The 19395-nt window shown below is 42.5% G+C and overlaps 2 protein-coding genes across 3 annotated transcripts; one reads left to right on the top strand and one right to left on the bottom strand.

Moving 5' to 3' along the window:
- Positions 1–1384: 1384 nt before the first annotated feature.
- c2cd2 (C2 calcium dependent domain containing 2) lies at positions 1385–14966 on the bottom strand. 2 transcript variants are annotated; one of them, XM_019263449.2, is made up of 13 exons: positions 14181–14966; positions 13070–13165; positions 11446–11565; positions 9435–9536; positions 8592–8708; positions 7399–7507; positions 6046–6154; positions 5902–5966; positions 5708–5823; positions 5449–5611; positions 4428–4669; positions 4063–4333; positions 1385–2978 (listed from the first exon to the last, which is right to left on the bottom strand). In XM_019263449.2, the coding sequence occupies exons 1-13, from the start codon at positions 14448–14450 to the stop codon at positions 2755–2757; spliced, it is 2004 nt and encodes a 667-aa protein (XP_019118994.2). In that variant the 5' UTR covers positions 14451–14966; the 3' UTR covers positions 1385–2754. The 2 variants fall into 2 exon arrangements, with proteins under 2 accessions (XP_019118994.2, XP_019118995.2); XM_019263450.2 differs by lacking the exon at positions 11446–11565.
- Positions 14967–16893: 1927 nt separating this feature from the next.
- Positions 16894–18301, top strand: atg101 (autophagy related 101). The gene is made up of 2 exons (XM_010746879.3): positions 16894–17451; positions 17557–18301. Exons 1-2 carry the CDS (start codon positions 17200–17202, stop codon positions 17959–17961), a joined length of 657 nt encoding a protein of 218 aa, XP_010745181.1. The 5' UTR covers positions 16894–17199; the 3' UTR covers positions 17962–18301.
- Positions 18302–19395: the final 1094 nt, after the last annotated feature.

Raw genomic sequence — 19395 nt, 5'->3', positions numbered from 1 at the left:
ATATATTTCACTGGGTTATTATCAGTGATGTGATCATGTGTGAGCCACATTTCTGTTGTAGCTGGTCGAGCTGGAGCTGATTTAAACGACTTTCTGTCTGTAAAATCATATTTTTCATTGTACCTCCATCTATTTTCTATAACCGCTTCTCCTCATCAGGGTCACATATCCTATCCTAACTTTCCTTTATTTGCTTAACTCCTTAAGTCCTTGAAATCCTTGACAGTTTGTGATTGAGAAGAAAAACTCAAAGGATATAGGTTATTTAAAATGCCTTTTCCACCCATTATCTGTAACCGCTTATCCTTATCAGGCTCATGTGGGGGGCTGGAGCCTATCCCAGCTAACTAAGCGTGAGAGGCTGGGTTGCCAGCTCATCACAGGGCACATAGAGACAAACAACCATTCACACTCACAGGGCATTTTAGAGTCACCAATAGACAGTGCTATAGTCTGTATCATTAGAGAAGAAAGGATAACACAGGTCACCAGAAGTGAAGCTTGGTTTTCCAATTTTCCTAATATGCTCAGGTTGAAATATTCAAACTTTACTGGCAGATTTCAGAAAATAAGATGATATAATCCTCCGCTACTAGTACACGGATCCCTCTGAAATGCTGTGTTGAAGTCTGAAGTAACGTAAAATGGAAATACTCAAGTAAAATGCAAGGATCTAAAACTGTGCTGTTGCTTTGCAGTGCAGACTTTCAACCTTCTCGAACAAAAGCATTTCAACATGCAAGATACAGGAGCGCTGGGGTTATTCCACTGCATCCAGGAGACTCAAAGCAGCACCAAAATCTCAGTTATTCAATCAATATTTATTGTTGAAAATGAAATAACTCGATATGTATATTAGTTACAGTCCCTGCAGGGGAATGACTGACATTCTGCAACAACGGTTGAGTCAGTTTCTGTGCACAGAGCAGATGCCAATAGAAAGAAAAAAGAAATAAAACCCACGAGGAAGCAGTTTATTAATCACATACAGACCGACTGCTTACTGACTGCATAACAGTAACTGATGCTTGCAGGCTTCTTTAAACTGAGCATGTGTAGAACAACCTGTTTCCCCCTCCGCTCCTCGGAGTTTAAAGGTGATGCTGCTGGAGGAAAGCGGGTGATGAGAGGCGGATCACAGCTCTGCCATGTACAAGTGAGTGTTTCTTTTTAATTCTGATAGTCTAATAATGTAAACACCCGGTTAACAGATATGTTATGTGCATAGGCTTCTTGATTATAGACACTACTGATGGGTGCAGGAACATGGTGGCACGCTTGTCTTCCAAAAACAGTTCGGTCCTCTTTTAAAGTCCTCCGGCGGATGCAGCAAAGAGTCGCATCCACCCGTTCTCTAAGGCAGTCTGTTAGGTTTGCCCGTTTATTGTTATCCGAGCAGATTATTGAAGAAACAGTAGTTGACATGATGTACAGAAATGTCTTCAACAAAGCTGCTTACATAAAGAAAATACAATCATTAGCTGGATAAAAAAAAAAAAACAACACAAGCAGCCAAACTACGTGGTTGCCCCCAAAAATGTGTTCACACTTTCCTCTTGTTCATGTGTTCCAAGCTACATCTTTTTTTAAAAACAATAAAACATCAAATAAAAAAGACTGAATTCAGATTAAAAATGAGCAAATGACAAGTCTCGTTAGTGCTTAATGCGACGAGTATGGCCGAGTGTAACGTCACAGTCCCTGGATTAAAAAGGTTTGTGTCATGTGTTTTCCCTTTTGACACATTAACAACTGTGCTGCTAACAGTAGTTTTTGTTGTTTTTAGGAAGACAAAAGAAGAAAGTTGCATATCATTTGAAAACACCGCGAAGAGGAGTAAACAGAAAAACACGGTTTCTGTTCGCCACAGTGTCACAGCTTCTCGTTTTCTTTTTTCGGGGGTGAGAGGTGTTAACTTCTGCTAACGGCCAGTGTCACATGACAATTTCATGATTACATGCCGGTCGGAAAAACGACATTGGACCTGGACTTTGAAGCCTTTTTTTTTTTTTTAAACAGCTCACATATAGCTGTTGTTTCATTTGGAATAAAGGATTTTAAATGGACTAATATAAATACCATATTTCATAGTATTAGTGTCAAAAAAAGTAGTCATGTTACTCTCTCCTACTTGCACTGGTCATGCACTGATCTCCCTTTGTTTTAACATGAATCTCTTAATCATGAGAGTAGCTTCCTGTCATTGCACTTTTTAAAACAAAAGGTACTTAAAATTGTGCAAATCATACAAATACCACTCTTCTCTTCGTCTTTGGTCCTGTTGTTCCACCGTAGGAGAAGTTTTTACGGTTTTACAGCAGGGGAGAGTTTAACTCTTTCCACCTCACCCTGTCGGTGAGGTGTTAAGAGAGCGATGGCCCGCACCAGTCCTTTCTGTCCGCTTAAAGGCCACGAAAGCACTTTTAAAATGTTGCATAAAATCAAATATAAAGGAACATGCTAAATAATATCCTCTGAAATGCCGGGAGACCTTCATCCAAACATGCACACGCTTGCTTTTTTTTCGGTGGAATATCTGCTTCTTCAAAAGGAAGCAGGAAACGGCACTGAAAGAGGATATTTCTTTTTTCCATCAACACAGTTTTTCCCATTCACGATGCAAGAGCCCCAAGTATGCAGGGGTAGGGTGGTGGTGGTGAGGGAGGTTAGCCAGGAGGTTCGCCAGTGCAAGTTTGAGGTGGTGATGGTAGTTGTTGTAGGCGGGGGGAAGGCTGAGGTGACAGGAGTGGGAGGTCACGCATGTGGCTCCCCCCCCGTGGAGGTAGAGCCATTGGCTTTACTCTTATTCTTACTCTTGCGATTGAGCATGCGGCTGAGCGTGGCTGTCCGGCTCGCCCGCTCCACCGCGGCCGGAGACTCCAGGTACACCAGGTCGTTGTGGGACTGGCTCATCCCCGGATCCTTGCGCTGGTGACGCCGCCGGAAGAAGAGCTTGGCGCTCTTCTGAAGGAAGCTGCCTGTAAGTGGAGAAAGGACAGGAGACGTTCATTCATTCAACCTCGAGACAAAGGACGACGTAGCGGGCAGTGTGAAGGAGCGGCAAGTTGAAGCAGCGGTGGCACAGAATCTGTGTTAGATGGGAATTGTTTTATTGTTAAAAATCTGGCATGGACGTGAGAGGATGGAGAAAAATATTCGACTTATTCCCTCCTTTGCTCTGTCGAGCTTTGAATAGTGACAGTCAGATCCGGAATAACTGCGTTTAATCACCAGCTAACACACCGAACTGCACCGACAGAGAGCGGCCGCATACTGCAAGCGTCATTCGTTACTTTTAGCACATAAAGGAGTGGCTCATATCTGTGTATTAGCTTCGGATGACAGAGTGTTAAATCTAAAATTAAATAAATGACCAGTGTAGTAAGTAATCTCCTCCTTACGGAATAATACCTACAGCAAAAGGCTGAACAATATACAATACAGCAAATCACTGTTTCAATAAGAGATCTCTGTTATGTGTTTGCATTACTGAGGTTGTAATCATAGACTCAAATAGTGAGAACAGTCTTTACCACCTGGAGGTCCAGCGGAGGGATCCTTACCCACAGTACCAAAGGTCCTAACGTGCAATAAATCATATTGCAGTTGAATATCTTAAAAAATATTCACTTCATTTATATTGTGCAGCCCCACAACAGTTCTAAACATTTGAACTACACTACTAAAAAACGATGTTATCTACTCTAATGACTGCTAGAGGACACCACACTAAAACTACTAAGTAACTCATGAAATAACTTACTCATGTGGACATAAAGTGTGCTTAGCACTGCACTCCTCTAAGATGGCAGTGTTGATAGTTCAAAAAGTAGAAAGGTTGAAACAGTAAAAAAGAAAGAAAGAGAGAAAGAAAGAGAGAGAGAGAAGAACAGAGAAACAGACTGCATCACTGAGGAGCAACAGATGGCCGTGAAGACGGCCAAATAGGAGAAAATTCAAGCTCTGCCTTTGAGGCGTTATTGTTCCTCAAAGTATGATTTACTACAAAGACCACGTCCACAGTTACTCGTGTCGTCAGGTAGTCTGTAAGCGTCCTCTCACCTCTGCTCTTCTTGCATGTGGCCTCAGACACACACATGGATAGCGAGGTGTGGTTCAGTTCCTCTCCCGTTTGGCTCTCCCAGTCCTCCGGAGGCCGGCCTATTCCGCTGGGGCCTTCCTGAGGCTCCTCGGACTCGTCCGGAGGGCTGCTGGCCCCCGTCGCAACCGCCGCGGTCATGTCCTGAGAGGAGCTGCCCTCCGACATCGAGGCGTCCATCGCAGCGGCGTAGCCCACCATCAGAGCGAGCTCATCGTCCTGAGACAGGGGAGTCTGGGAAATCGAGCACAATAGAGATATTTTCGTCAGCATTTAAACTTTGCAAAGACTTCCTCCGCCGTTGTGGATATCAAACTCTTTGCCTTACTTTGGCGATGCCAGAGATGATGATGGTGCTCTTCTTCACCGGGGACTTGAGCTTCTGTTTGGCAGACTGGTGGAGCTGTCTGATGGCGGCCTCCGCCACCGGGTCCGTGCCGTTGAGCATCAGCAGCTCGGTGTCAGAGGAGGACAGGGCCTTGCTGACCGTGGCGCCCATCATGGACGCCTGCTCTGAAACGCGGCGCTCCGACAGCTTGGGCTTGTTGGCCACCGCTTTCTGGGCAGGATCTGAGGGAGCACAAAGGGTATCCTAATCGACTGCTTCACGGGTCAAATGAAAGTTCAACACACAAGCTGTTGTGTATTATAGGATTATATAAAAATGTGTGTAGTTTCAGCTGTGGACCACTAGTAGGCCTGTCACAGCAGATCTGTCACAGCAGATTTGAGCACAGCTCCTAATCTTAAATTTTCTCTTAATCTCACACTTGCACCAAAGTGCTGAACTTGTTTAGTGGAGATCAGACACACAGATCTTTTTACCACTTGTACCATATTTGCATTCTCATCAATAGACTTATTTAGGAGTCTAACAGAGTGTCTGAACAGTTTAAAAAGTGTAATTAAGTTTTGGATACATCACACAGAAACTCTGTACTCGAATACTAACATGCTTACAGTTACGATGTTATGTCAGAATGTAGATGGCTCCCATCGAGACACGCTGCTACAGTAGCATGGTTAAAATGACCTCTAAAGACTTTTAAGATGAGGCTTTAAACTTCTGAACCTTTATTTTGAAAGTGACAGGTAGGTAGGGTAGAGAGACATGCAGCAAGAGGTCACAGGTTGGAATCGAACCCTCGGCCACTGTGGCAACACTAGCGTCTCCACCAGATCTGCAGAGTTTTCCTACGCTCTCGTTTTGGAACAGGAAATTTAAAAACATTATCTCTTTGCGCCAGCTGTTTGGCTTTCTAACCACTGAAGCTTTTCTTAGATCAGCTACAGCGTGATAATAATAATAATAGTAATAATAAACCCCCCCTCAGTTTGCGGTGCTGTACCTATGTTGAGTGGGAGCTGTCGACCCGGCTTGCTCTTCACCGCGGTGATGGTGGTGACCACCGTGCCGCAGGGCATGACTGTACGGTCCATCTCCACCCTCTTACTGGAGGCTGGGGTGGGAGGGTGCCAGGACCTCACCTCACTGGGCTCCAGGTAGGTAAACTGAAGGATACAGTCCCCAAACGGTTAATTTCTAACTGCTTTATGAACACAAAAAAAGAATTATACATTAGTGTGATAACATCCTGATGTTCTCACGTCAGTAGTAAGTGATCCAGTCACTCCTTCTTTGGTCATAAGTGCAAATGTTTGCTGTCCTTTGGGTTGCTTCTTTACGAGATCAAAAGGCACTGACACCTGACCGAGTAAGGAATCTGAAAAAGAGGAAACACGCGTAATTCAGTCTGAAGGCACCAAAACATCCACAGCCGGTGAAAGATTCGTTTTCTTACTTTCTTGAGGTTGTCCGTCATTCATCAGCTGAATATTGAGCTCTTTAGAGAGTCCATTCAATTCACTGGTGGAAAATAAATAAATAAACTGCATTACAGATATTGATGGATTCCATAGAAACGGAGATCTGATGTGAAACTTACAAGATGAACGGCTGGTCCCAGGCAGGATTGGTTGTGTTCTTTGAAACAGAGGTGTTAAACCTCTGCGGGGGATCATCTAACTGGAGTACACACAGAGGACTGATGCTGCCTACAAACAAAAAAGAACAGGAGTGTGTGATCTAACTGGAAATTCATCCGCACGCCTTTTGACAGCTGATCGAATGAAATACGCTGCAGCGCGATCGAATTTTTGCTTTGGTCACTTCAGCGTACGCTGTATAAACCGTGTGATGAATTATGCAGAGGTTAGAGGAGATTCACAAAGCACTGGCTGAGAGAGGATCCATCACCGCATCTCATGAAGCACTTTATTAGCCACAGGTTGAGGCTCCAATTCCACGAAAAGCACTGTGCGTTAATGAATACGGCATCAGCAGGAACACTAAAGACTGGCTAAGACTGGATCTGGCCTCCAGCCCACAGGAAGTGTCACAAGAGAAGCTTCGCTAAGTATATATCCGTTCTTGTGAAAACAGTGAAGCGTTAAATGCTGTGTCATGTCTCGGGCCGTACGTTACATGCAGAATACTCACAATTAGAGAATGACTCAACACGGGAACACACCAAAACAAAGTTGTTGTGGATGTTAGAGTCAATAATTTAAAAACAGCCCAAAACATCTATCATCTGGTTTCACGGCTGACAACATTTGTTTTCACTCTGATCAGGGACTTTGTGCAGTCCCATGCCACCACATGAGGGGTAGTGATACTGATGTGGGCGTGTTATCCAAATAGTGGCAGCTATAAGCAGCAGATTACCACCTTTGACAGCCAACGGGCAAACAAACGTCTCCCACGTTATCTGCAGAGCCTCCGGACAGGACACACACAACATGTTGGCAAAATAAACAAGGGCCAGATAGAAACAGTCCTTAAAATAGGAACTTCTTACACCATATGAGAAATATGACTCACTAAACCCTGATCGGACTTTAAGTCCAAATATTAGGTGCTCGAATTCATAAAATAAGTAAATCTGGAAAATTGGGGTATTAAACTACTTTAACAACACGGCCTGTTTTGTTTACTTCCATTAAAACATTTATTTTTATCCCGTAATTAAAGAAATAGTTGAATATTTTTCTTGCTGAGGCTTAGCCGAGAAGATCAATACCAAACCAAAGTGTAAAAACGACAACTTGTTGCTTTATAGACGGATTAATGTGCCAGCGATTTCTTGGCCGGTGGCGGTGACTTCTCAGAATTCTTGTCGTCTTTGCCGACTGCTTGAAAACCTCGTGGTGACGACAGGAAGCCGCAGCACTTGGCAAACAAATAATCTGGCACATAACCTACTATAACAATCACACACTTCATCAGATGCTCTCACCTGCAGCATCTTCCTCCTGATTCAGTGTCACCCGGATGTTCTTCACCAGCAGCTTCCAGTCGTGTGCGCGAGGGGGTTTAGGGGGTGAAACCACTTTGTTTCTGGCGTCCTATTAAAGAAATAATGAGCAGAAAGTCATGCATCATTAATCTGTAAACGGTGTCACGATAAAGAACATTTATAGGGGAATAAAAACTGTATTTAAAGGTGCAGTGTATTGGTAATACTCTGTATTTACATGGGAGTTGAGGACTCTGCTGACTGAATGTACTCCTGTCCATGCTTTGCATAGGATTTTCATTGACCGTGGAGAATTTGCATTAGAAGTTGGCAGCGAAAAAAGAAAATCAGGAAACGTCTGAACATATCGGTGTTACAGATTTATAGCAGATCTGTCGATACTGATAATTAGACGCCCCGGTTGGACGTGTTGGGTGGCTGAGATGATCTAGTATTGATGACAGACTTAACTATTGGCCCTTAAGACTGATCAGCTCGAGCATAAACCTTTAAAAATCACATTTAGGTGTCAGTGTGTTAACCTGTTTTTATTCATGACTAAAGGATTGATCACTCGGTGCTTTCACTTCAACAAATCTGCCTCACTAGAGTTCACTAAAATGTAAATGTGTGACACCTGATCATGTGACAAACACATGATGTGACATCATGTGTTGTCGGGCAAAGGGTGCGTCCGTGAAAAGCCTTTGGTGAGTTCCAGTTAGGCGTGTCGTGACCACGGGGAAATGCTTTTGTGGAGACACAGTAGCTAAGCAGGTTTAATATCATGTATACGGCCATCGAAATGAATGAAATAAAGGTTAGTTAGTTGTCTTATAAGAGCAGGGAGCACACGCAACACAACACTGACATGTCCTAATCCTTTTAAGTTAATACATCAAACACGGTAGCAAACATTTGCTCGTGTACAACATCGGTGAGCTTTCTTCCTGGTGAATGTCAGGCCAATATTGACTCTCTTTTATCTCTGTGTTTGGTCTTCAACAGCCCCTGAGGAAGCTCCTGTCTGGTGCTGAGCTATAGCCAGAAAAACAACACTATGATCCCACATATATAATTCTCTGCAGGTCGATTACTACGTTGTTATTCGCAGCATAGTGCAGACAATGAGCTGGCACATCAGTCCTGTGATGATGCTGTTTTGTGTGGCTGCTGTTTAGATGCGCACTCACCTTGACCTCCGAGGCCTGAGCGGGCCTGCAGCTCAGCAACACAGAGGAGCGCGTCGCACATAGCAGCCGCCTCAGCTGCTCCTTTACGGCCGTTACACTTGAAGTGTAGGGATTGTTCTGACGGACACATAACGCACACACATATTAAAAATGATATTAAAATGTATGACTTCTTAATAAAACATGTTTCCCTCTGCGGGCGTAGAAGGGCGCTTACTGAGGCGTCAGCTTTGGGTTACAGTGACATTTTACACATGCATGCTTCAGCCGCTTATAACTGCACAAAGATTTATCTCTCGTAATATTTCTAACGCTGACCTTTATGTTAAGGTCGGGTGGCCCTCTCGCTCTCTGTAACGCACAGTGTAACCCCTTTTACTTTATTGCTGTCTTTAAATAGCGCCTTGTGGAATACGCTCAAAAAGAACCGGACTACGACGGAGGTGCAGCTGTTTCTACTGACCTAATTGTGCATGTGCAACCTTTAATAACATGCACGTACCTCATTTCCATCCTTAGGGCAATGCAAATTTTGAAAATCTCATCTTTATTTTACTGCTTGTTCTTGTTTTAGTTGATTAATTTGAAATAAATGTTAATTGTTGTACTTATTTTACTAGTTTCTTGGTACCTGGGATCTTCAGTTTTTTTTATTTTCTTTGTTGTCTGTAGTTCCAAGTGAAAATAAATGCATCATGAATGAATGAAAACATGAATGTCTATTAAAACAGATTATCTCTGACCCGTCAGCAATCAATTTCTTTTTGCTTTGTCACAGTGAGTCAGTGTGTCGGCACTTATACAGACAGCTGGTACGTCTCATTGTTTACTGCCTAAAATTACCTGGTTGGCCGTGGGTGTCACCTGCAGCTCTCTTGTCTCCAGGTGAGACACTCCCCAGCTCAGCTTGACCATGTCTTCAGCTTCTTGCATGTGCAGATCGAGCTGAAGGACACAGAGGAAGAGAGACTCAGACTCAAGGGTTGCCTTAGGATGTCATACTTCACTTATAGTACAACTATAGTAATATTTAAATGCAGATTCTTGGGATGTGAACCAACACACAGAGTTTCAGGATGGTGTTTAAGGATTGTATTATTATTGTGGCTGCAAAATGTTCTGAAACTCATTAGATACAATGCATCCCACTGAATTCCTGAATTCCTTTGTTGCCTCTGACTGAGGACACTTCGTCACATCTTGACTTCATCATTCTGTAAATCTATTCCAAACTGGAATCTGTGGATGAGGTTGCAATTAGCGCGAGAAAAATTTGTGTTTTTTGGGAGTGATCGTGATCCGGTGCGGTCGACACCGTACACTCAAACAACAGTAAACACAAACAACGGCTTCCTAGTCAAGCCTCACAAATAGGAAAAAGGGGGTTAAGTGGATAAGGCCGGTGCGGTGCACATCAACGGCTCAGCTGAGGGAGAAAGTGAAAGAAGAAGAGAGAAAGAGAAAACAGACTGGGCCATCCTGTCCCAGCATGCCTGGATTCCAGTGTAAGACTGAACAGCCGCCTCTGTGGTGCCAAACAAAGGCCTCATCAGATAGCAATGAGGGACGCTTAGATGGATCCAGAAGAACAATATCACAGGCGGCATTGACCCGGATCAGTTCATACAAACTGGAAGGCTGTGTTAGCGTAATAATAAAACTACACACCGCGTGAGCTGAAGGATGTGAGCGCTTGCCAGGAGGTAACTTATTAAACTTATAGCTATTAAAACGGTGTCATAGTTCACATCACCTGCCTGCCGGCCTGCTGTGAGGTCGAGCTTCCGCTATAAACAAGGTGTTTACATTTTCAAAAGATGAACTGGGATGTCACATGCGTGTCCCACATCACATGCCACGCAGCATGTGGTGCGGCAGTCCACTCATCAGCACACCGCGGCGCGCTCACTGGGTGCATCATTGTGTCCGTATACTGTAAACTCCCTGCACACATATCCCAGCGTTTATAACTGTGAGCGGCCGGGATCGTTCTAGCACGGACGGACGGACGGACGGAGGCTTTCTGACTTTTTCCAGGCTAAGCCCGAAAACAATCGGCGTGTAAAAGGAGACAAGAGGCTTCCTTTATGTCGCTGCAACAACAAGTGATCCGCAACCAAAACACAACAGCGCTGACTCTAATCCTGACTTGAGCTTTCGAGTCTCTCGCTCAGGTTGTATATTTATGGCACGGCGAGCTCAGGAAAAGGTGACAAGCACCTTATTGGTTTAAAAATAGCCTTAATACAATTGGGTCAGCTTCCATACTCCGGTGAAGATTTAACCCGTGGACAGGATGATAGCTTACCACAGCTTAATATCCTCACATCACCTTTGACTCCGCTTGCTGCTCGCCTCTGACTCAACGCATTTCCTAGGAAAGTAAACTATGTCGACCCAGAGGAGTATTTCACTGAAAGATGAATCACGTTTTTGGATAAATAGACACCGTGCACAGCTGTACTTTCCAGGTAACATTAGTCATACGTGGCATGACGTCAGAGCGACATCAACCCCAGAGTAAGCCTCGGACAAATGTGAATGTAGGCAAAGTGCAGCCGGTCTTACTGGAAACGGGCCTAACAATGATTTTAATGAGCTCTTTGGGACGTTTGCCAAGCACGGAAAGATATCCCAACAATTGAATCCAAGACTCCAAACCAGTGGTGAGCCAACGCTGGGCAAGCACTTCACGTTCAATAAAATCTCCCATTAAACTAAACCACCATGAGGATGTAACTCTGCTTTCAGATGCCTCAGTGTTAAAAGGGGATACTGACAGAAGAACAAATGAGTGCTGTTGTTACTGTCGTGAAACTCAAGACCTTAATAGATACCCTATAGAGTAGTTTACCTGTAGCTCCAGCGGAGCTATGCAGACCGTGTATTTACGAGGCTCTGCTGTAACCATGGCTGTCGACGCTGCGCTGACGGAGAACTGAAGCTTCTCCCCGACCACGCTGCAGGAAGCGGACTGTTTGGAAGACAGAGTGAGGTAGTAATGTGAGATAGATCTACAGAGGATGTAGAAACTAAAGCAACTCAAATGTACGGTTGTGTATGTCCACATGTGAAGGAACCTGGGAGATACACGTATACTAGTGTGTGTAGAGTCGTACACAAGAAACACAATGGAATAAAACAAGTGGGATGTGGTTACAACACTGACTTTGGCTCCAACTGACCCAAAAGTTTGCCTCGGGAGAAGTTAATACTGAACTGTGATAAAGGGAGAACATCTGTGCAAACTTCTTGAGGCATTATCAGCCGATTCAATCATCTGTGAGCACAATGAATCACCTCCACTGCGTCGGTATGCATCTGTAATTGTACTGTAGTGAGTTACAGCACAGTGGTCACAGTGTCCTCTTACTTGCAGCGCATTTATTCGCTGTATTCGCGGCGTTCTCGGTGGAGGACGGGCGCGTTTGTGTCGAGCTGAGGGGAAACTTTAACATAAACATAGGTGCTGCTGCATTCCTGTGTGCCTGCTCCTCCTCAGTGAGCTTGACAGCTATGTAAGCTCACAGTGCACACACACATATACATATACATATATATATATATATATAGAGAGAGAGTGTGTTAAAATAAGCCTCTGCTCATTAAACTCCCTGCATTCAACAACAGGACACCTGGTATTTTGGCCCATATCGTGACGATCACAAAGAAAAGGGCTGTGTTTGCATTGGGAGCGCTGCAAAGCCGACCAGTCCGGCAGGGCACAGCGAGAAAATTTGTCCCCATTTGACCTCTCTTGGCAGTTTGTTTTACACACAGTCTGCAGCAGGTTGACACATAATCTGTGCAGACTGCTAAAAAAGAGCATCCTGCAAATGTTTCTTGACCCCTTTTCGAGTAGAAGTAATCACTCATCCGTGTTCTTTGATTTGGCAAAGAGCATGTGGACACCTGAACAAAAATGCTAAGTGGATTAATTTGCCGAATCTAAATTAATGTGAAGGAGGGGGGGAAACGTCGTGTGCCAAAGTTGGTGAGGCGATGAGTCAGAGCTTGTCTACTGCAGGCGAAAATGCAGCACTGGTCGAAGAGTAGCTTCCTGTGTGCTGGATTGAAGGAGGGGAGATTGATGTGAGCGATGGCCCTTTGTCAATAAAGCACATAAATAAGGAAATTAGAAATCTATAAAGTGTCTTCCGCTATAAGCCAGATGAATGCTGAAGCTGCCACGGAGAGCTAAATATCTTATTTTTCAGAGATTGGGTGGAGGAGGAGGAGGATGACGATACAACAAACGCACTCAAGAACAGATCTGTGAGCTTTACATCTGCCAGAGAATTAGGCTCATTGTGAAAATTCAAAGAATATGCTGGTAAATAAGTTGGCTGGTAGATTTGCCTCAACAAAAAAAGCCAAAAAAACAACATTAATGTGAACATTTGAAGCCTGTTTGGTTGATTTTGTACCCTGTGATGAAGAAAAACCCCTTCAACTTGTGTGCTCAGAGGTCAGTGTACCTTGTTTCGGGCAGACTTCTGAAAGCTGGACACTTGGCTGACGGTGAGCTCCGACGCCTCAACATCATCCTCTTCAAATGTCAACACAACAGGACCCTGATGGAGGAGGAAGAAGAGAAGAAAACATTAAAAGCAAACACAACTCACAGAGCAGGAAAGTGATGTAGCAATAATCCCGGCGAATATGTTTGGACTTGATCATCCGGAGGAACAGGGGATTCATGGTTTTGTATCATTTCTTACACTATGATCACTTTACATTACAAGACTCTTTTTATATATCATGCCACTTTTATCCTCAGTATTTTTTCATGTGTATTGTAGGTTATAGATATTTCTGTCTGTTTATTGTGTTTGTTTTTTGTCTTTTCTACTTTTTTCTAATCCTGTAGTGTATGCTACACTTTCCTCTGCTGCTGTAACAAGTAAATTTCCCCACGGTGGGATGAATAAAGTAAAACTAATCTAATCTATTTGTATCATGGTCACTTACTTTTGTAATATTATTTATATTATGGTCACTACTCTTGCAATAATATTATTATTTGTATCACGGTCACTTTCCTTTGCAATATTTCTTACACTATGGTCACTTTACATTACAATACTCTTTTTATACATTATGCCACTTTTATCCTCAGTACTTTTTCGTGTTTATTGTAGGTTATAGATATTTCTGTCTGTTTATTGTGTAGGTTATAGATATTTCTGTCTGTTTATTGTGTAGGTTATAGATATTTCTGTCTGTTTATTGTAGGTTATAGATATTTCTGTCTGTTTATTGTTTTTTTTTTGCCTTTTCTACTTTTTTCTAATTCTGTAGTGTATGCTACACTTTCCTCTGCTGCTGTAACAAGTAAATTTCCCTGCGGTGGGATGAATAAAGTAAATTTAATCTAATCTAATCTAATCTGAGTGCTCATTAAAATGGAAGTCAGAGAAGCTGCTGTCAGAAATGTGTCAGATGTCAAAGGATGGAGTCAGGCAGATGAGGTGGATTTGCTCCCATAATAAAAAGGTGTGCTTCCTTTATTGCAGTCACCTGTCCTGCCACAGTTTGCAGAGCTGGTGGCTCTTTTTCTTTTTCTTTGGGGTCATGAGACTTACTTACCCCACGCTTCCTTGACTCGTCATTCAAAGCCCTGCACCAGGCTCCTCTCCACTGACTCTTCCAGCTTTTCAGTGACAGCGCCCATCCCAGCAGAGAGGCGGCTTCCTCCCTCTCCTTCGCCGCATTGTCCTCTGCTCTCTGTCCGCCGCTTTGCTGGAAATACTGCACGAAATACAGTACGAGGGTGACGAGGGACGCGAGGAAAAGTGTGACCATGCAAAGCCACTGCGGATCCTCCAAACCCAGATATGAACTTTCAGAGTCGGACATTCTTTGGAGGAAGGTTTTAAAAACAACAAACACAGAAACAGCTCAGCACACCTGATTTCCTTTCATACTCTTATAATTCGTGTTTGGTTAAGGAACGGCCAAATCAATGAAAGGAGTCTGATAACAGCAGAGACAGCAGCCCCCGAAACAAATGACGCGTATGGCAGCACTCCATAGCTTTTTTAAAAGCAACGCAGAGGCACCGAACCGGTTCTGGAGACGCGGATCATTGTCAAACAGCGAAAAGGTTTTTCAAAATAAACCTCCTCTCATTCAGTTAGCTCGGTTAGCTCCTCTTCATTAGCGACGCAGCCGCCAAACTTTTCCGCCCGAATAAAAACGTTATTCCCGAAATCCACCGCACGATATCCCAGATACCGGATAAGAGTGGCTGGAAAACATCCCGGGAACACGGCGGAGTGTAGTCCTTCGTCCTCTCTGGACTCGGTTCCGACTGTGCAAAGTTACCGACCGGGGGAGACGGCTATGTGGCACGGACTGTAAGTACCAGAATGCACCGCGGCGACCGTTTGTTTGTTGTGTTGTTTGGAGTTCGTGCTAAAAAAAATAATAAAATAAAATAAATATTTATCTTATTTATTATTTCACAACGCAGGCGGCATTGTGTTTTTAATTACATATAGATCAATTATAAATTTTTTTTTTAAATAATAAAATAAATTAAGTGACTTAGGTGTTTCGGTTTAAAAGGCGACCGTGTCAAAATGTACTCTTTTTTCAGAATCAGAATCAGAAATACTTTAATAATCCCGGGGAAATAATTTAATTATATTATTAATTTATTATTAATAATTTGTAATAATATATAAAATTAATGTAATGTGTTTTTGTGTTGTTTGGAGTTCGTGCTAAAAAAAATAAAAAAAATAAATTAAAATATTATTTATTATTTCTAAACTGAGGCGGCGTTGTGTTTTTAATTACATATAGATCAATTATAAATTAGTTTTTTTAAATATATAAAATAAATTAAGTGACTTAGGTGTTTCGGTTTAAAAAGCGACCGTGTCAAAATGTACTCTTTCTGATCTGAATCAGAATCAGAATCAGAAATACTTTAATAATCCCAGGGGGAAATGATTTAATTATATTATTAATAATTATTATTAATAATTTGTAATAATAATTATTAATAATATTTAATGTAATGTCCGAGGTTATGAGGTTTTGTGATAAAGCCAGAACCCTTACTTACTTATTATTCTTGGGGTGTCTGAAACCTTTAGAAAAATGTATTAAACAATGTTTTATTTCATATGGTCTTTATAATAAGCGAAGAAAATGATTCTTTACGTTATGGAAGAGTGTAAACACACAAAACATCTAAGATGTGGCTAGAAGAATGAACTGATACACTCCATCTGGAAAGAAGAAGGTATGTTCTAAACATTTTAAACTTTTTTTTAACAGTACCTTGCTAATACAAACTTAAAATTCGGTCCCCTATATGTATGAGTACGAGTTCCTGTGATATTTTCCATGCAGGTCTTCTCCGGTGGGTGTTTTTTTGTCAACCTGTTATGTTCTGTTGTTTCTGTGTATGTGATCTGTAATTACTTTGTTTGTATGTTTGTATTATTAAATCCATCCTTTGACATCTGACACATTTCTGGCAGCAGCTTCTCTGACTTCCCTTTTAATGAACACTCAGATTAGATTAGATTTACTTTATTCATCCCACCACGGGGGAAATTTACTCGTTACAGCAGCAGAGGAAAGTGTAGCATACACTACAGAATTAGAAAAAAGTAGAAAAGGCAAAAAAAACAAAAAATAAACAGACAGAAATATCTATAACCTACAATAAACACGAGAAACAAGTACTGAGGATAAAAGTGGCATGATATATAAAAAAGAGTCTTGTAATGTAAATTGACCATAGTGTAAGAAATATTACAAAATAGATGACCATGATACAATTGATTACATTAATTTACTTATTCATCCCACCACGGAAATTACTTGTTACAGCAGCAGAGGAAGTGTAGCATACACTACAGGATTGAAAAAAGTAGAAAAGGCAAAAAAAAAAAAACAATAAACAGACAGAAATATCTATAACCTACACATAAACAGAAAAAGTACTGAGGATAAAAGTGCATGATATATAAAAAGAGTCTGTAATGTAAATTGACCATAGTGTAAGAAAATGCAAAGAAGTGACCATGAACAAATAAAATATTATTGCAAGAGTAGTGTCAATAATATAAATAATATTACAAAAGTAAGTGACCATGATATAAATATATATATATAATATAATAATATATATAATAAATATAGTTGTGGTTGAAAACAAGGATGCCTGCTTGTTGTTTTAGTTGTTATTAACGTTAGAGTGTCAGCAACCCAACAGATGGGCGCCAGTTAACACGGTCACTCTTTAAACCGTAACACCAAGATTTTTTAGAAACACGTCTGCGTTGTGTCCTCCGCGGCGTGCCGTACTGAGTCTTGTTGTCATCGTTTGTAGCAAACAGCTAGCCTGGCTAGCTCTTGTAACAATGTCCCTGTGCTCACTCCGTGTGAATATCACTCATAGGTAAGCTGGACTAAAAAATATATATATTTAAACATACTTTAACACGCGGCGTGGGCTCGGCTGCCGATCAGCTGATGAGGTAAACAAACAAACGCGTGTTCGCATCTTCGTGATTGAGCAGATCCAGCAACGTCACCTTCCTCGAGTTGTCGCTCAGTAAATGGAAATATTGGTTTTTATTTCACAATGAATTGCCGCTCGGAGGTTCTCGAGGTGACGGTGGAGGCGAGGCAGGTGGAGGAAGCCATGCTCGCCCTGCTGCACACCATTTTACTGCATCGCAGCACCGGGAAGTTTCACTACAAGAAGGAGGGCACCTACTCCATCGGCACGGTTGGCACGCTTGACATCGACTGCGACTTCATCGACTTCTCCTTTGTCAGAGTGTCCTCGGAGGAGCTGGACAGAGTCATCCGGAAAGCTGTGTCTGAGTTCAAGGTGATTGCTGGTTGGATTGTTGACTGTCACACACACACACACACACACACACACACACACACACACAGGCAAGGCCTTATAACTGAACCATGTTTCTGCTTACAGGATGCTTTGAGCAACTCTGGCAGCGATGGCATGGGCCAGATCTCCCTGGAGTTTTACCAGAAGAAGAAGTCCCGCTGGCCCTTCTCCGACGAGTGCATCCCGTGGGAGGTGTGGAGCATCAAGGTCAACGTCGTCAACCTCGCCACCGAGCAGGAGAGACAGATCTGCAGGGAGAAGGTGGGCGAGAAGCTGGGCGAGAAGGTGATCAACGTCGTCGAGGTCATAAACCGCCACGAGTACCTGCCAAAGATGCCCACCCAGTCCGAGGTGGACAACGTGTTCGACACCAGTCTCAAAGACGTCCAGCCGTACCTTTACAAGATCACATTCCAGATCACTGACTCTCTTGGCACCTCTGTAAGCACAACGATGAGACGGCTGATTAAAGACACCCTGGCACTGTGAGAGGAGAAAGATCTGGACGATATCCATAGTTATGCCTGACAACTAAAAATCAAGTGTAAACACCCGATCGATCGCATTTCTTCTGATGTCTCTGTCGTGGTTCGGGTGTTGCATGTACCTTAAGATTTCTTGGTTTATGTAATGTCTAATTTTAAAGGTATGTTTGGTTTGCAAGCTTTTCAAATTGTCTTTCGCCTCTCACCATCTAGAAATGAAACTTTTAAACACAGTAGCAAGTGACATTATATGTCAGTTAAATTCTTTAAAAAAAAGTTGTATCGCTGATGTCAGAATCTGTAAATTATTGTAAATCTTTGATAATAAATAGAATTCATTGCAAGTGATTGTAATTATATTAAAGAAAAAAGATTAGTTCTGTGAGCGTATCCTAGCAAATACAAACTCATAAAATCTTTAATGCAGAAACTATGACTGAGTTTTGGGGAACAGATTTCCTCATCTATGTGAAAACTTCCTCTCTGCGCACACATTTTCAGGGAGAGCGTGACCTTACACGTGGACCAGGACAGGATGTCCACTTGGCTGTTTTTTTTTTCCCAAAAAAAATTAAAGCAAACACCTCCTAAGTTCACTCCCGAGTTTCCAGTCAGAAAGTGTCACGGCGGCCCCGCAGCTTGGAAAACATCCCTCCGGCTCGGGGTCGCCTGCCAACAGGATGACAAGCGTGTCCGTTTGCACATACTTTAGTTCCTCAGGTAGATTCATCAGCAAGCTTCTCTTTGCCTCAGAAGTCACATTGATGAAACCGACAACCGGCTGTTAATGATCTGTAGTTTACGAATGTGTCAAGGGAATATGCATATTACAGTTAATAGTATTGTTATTATAGTTAAGTTATAGTTATAGAAAACCTCATTCACTGATTTGGGAATGTGTGTATCACTAAATCCAAAGCCCCGTACGTTTCCTTTTATGTAAATAGTGCACACGGGCCCTGTTATATCAGATTTGAAGTAGCCAAAGTCGAATTTGTATTTTTAGTTTGGTTTAAGTAACAGTGTTTTGGGGTAAAGGGTTTCAAATCAGAAAACTGCGTCCTCACACCTTAAAAATCAAATTCAAGGACATTCCAGGCCCAGTTCTCTCAGATTTCAAGAACCCAACATGGGATAGTTTGAGACACAGAGCAAGGTTGATTGCTGTTATGACACAGAGCTAACAGGCAGTGGAACACAGCTTTTATTAACTAACATTAAGTAAATCAAATATTTTAAAAGACAAAATATGGAGGTTCAGGGCAGGACAGCGGTTAGCAGTTCCCTATATACATAGGTGTGAATGTGAGTGTCTGTCTCTATGTTGGTGCCCCACCTCTTGCCCAATGCCAGCTGGGATAGGCTCCTGTCCCCCAGATGTATGAATTAAAGCATTTTCAATGACTTGTGTCTATTTCCCCTTGATTTTCTCCCCTCA

The sequence above is a fragment of the Larimichthys crocea genome, chromosome XXII (assembly GCF_000972845.2).
Source record: "Larimichthys crocea isolate SSNF chromosome XXII, L_crocea_2.0, whole genome shotgun sequence".
NCBI lineage: Eukaryota > Metazoa > Chordata > Actinopteri > Sciaenidae > Larimichthys > Larimichthys crocea.
Note: the sequence above shows the minus strand (reverse complement) of the source record. Positions and strands in the feature narration are given on the sequence as shown.

Bases quoted from the DNA above. Each gene is read 5' to 3' on its own strand.
- c2cd2 (XM_019263449.2), bottom strand. From the start codon at position 14,450: ATGTCCGACTCTGAAAGTTCATATCTGGGTTTGGAGGATCCGCAGTGG. The intron at 7,508-8,591 runs GTGAGTGCGCAT...TTTCTTTAATAG, and splicing joins CTCAGGCCTCGGAGGTCAAG to GACGCCAGAAACAAAGTGGT. The intron at 5,967-6,045 runs GTAAGTTTCACA...ATTTTCCACCAG, and splicing joins TGGGACCAGCCGTTCATCTT to TGAATTGAATGGACTCTCTA.
- atg101 (XM_010746879.3), top strand. From the start codon at position 17,200: ATGAATTGCCGCTCGGAGGTTCTCGAGGTGACGGTGGAGGCGAGGCAG. The intron at 17,452-17,556 runs GTGATTGCTGGT...TTCTGCTTACAG, and splicing joins AAGCTGTGTCTGAGTTCAAG to GATGCTTTGAGCAACTCTGG.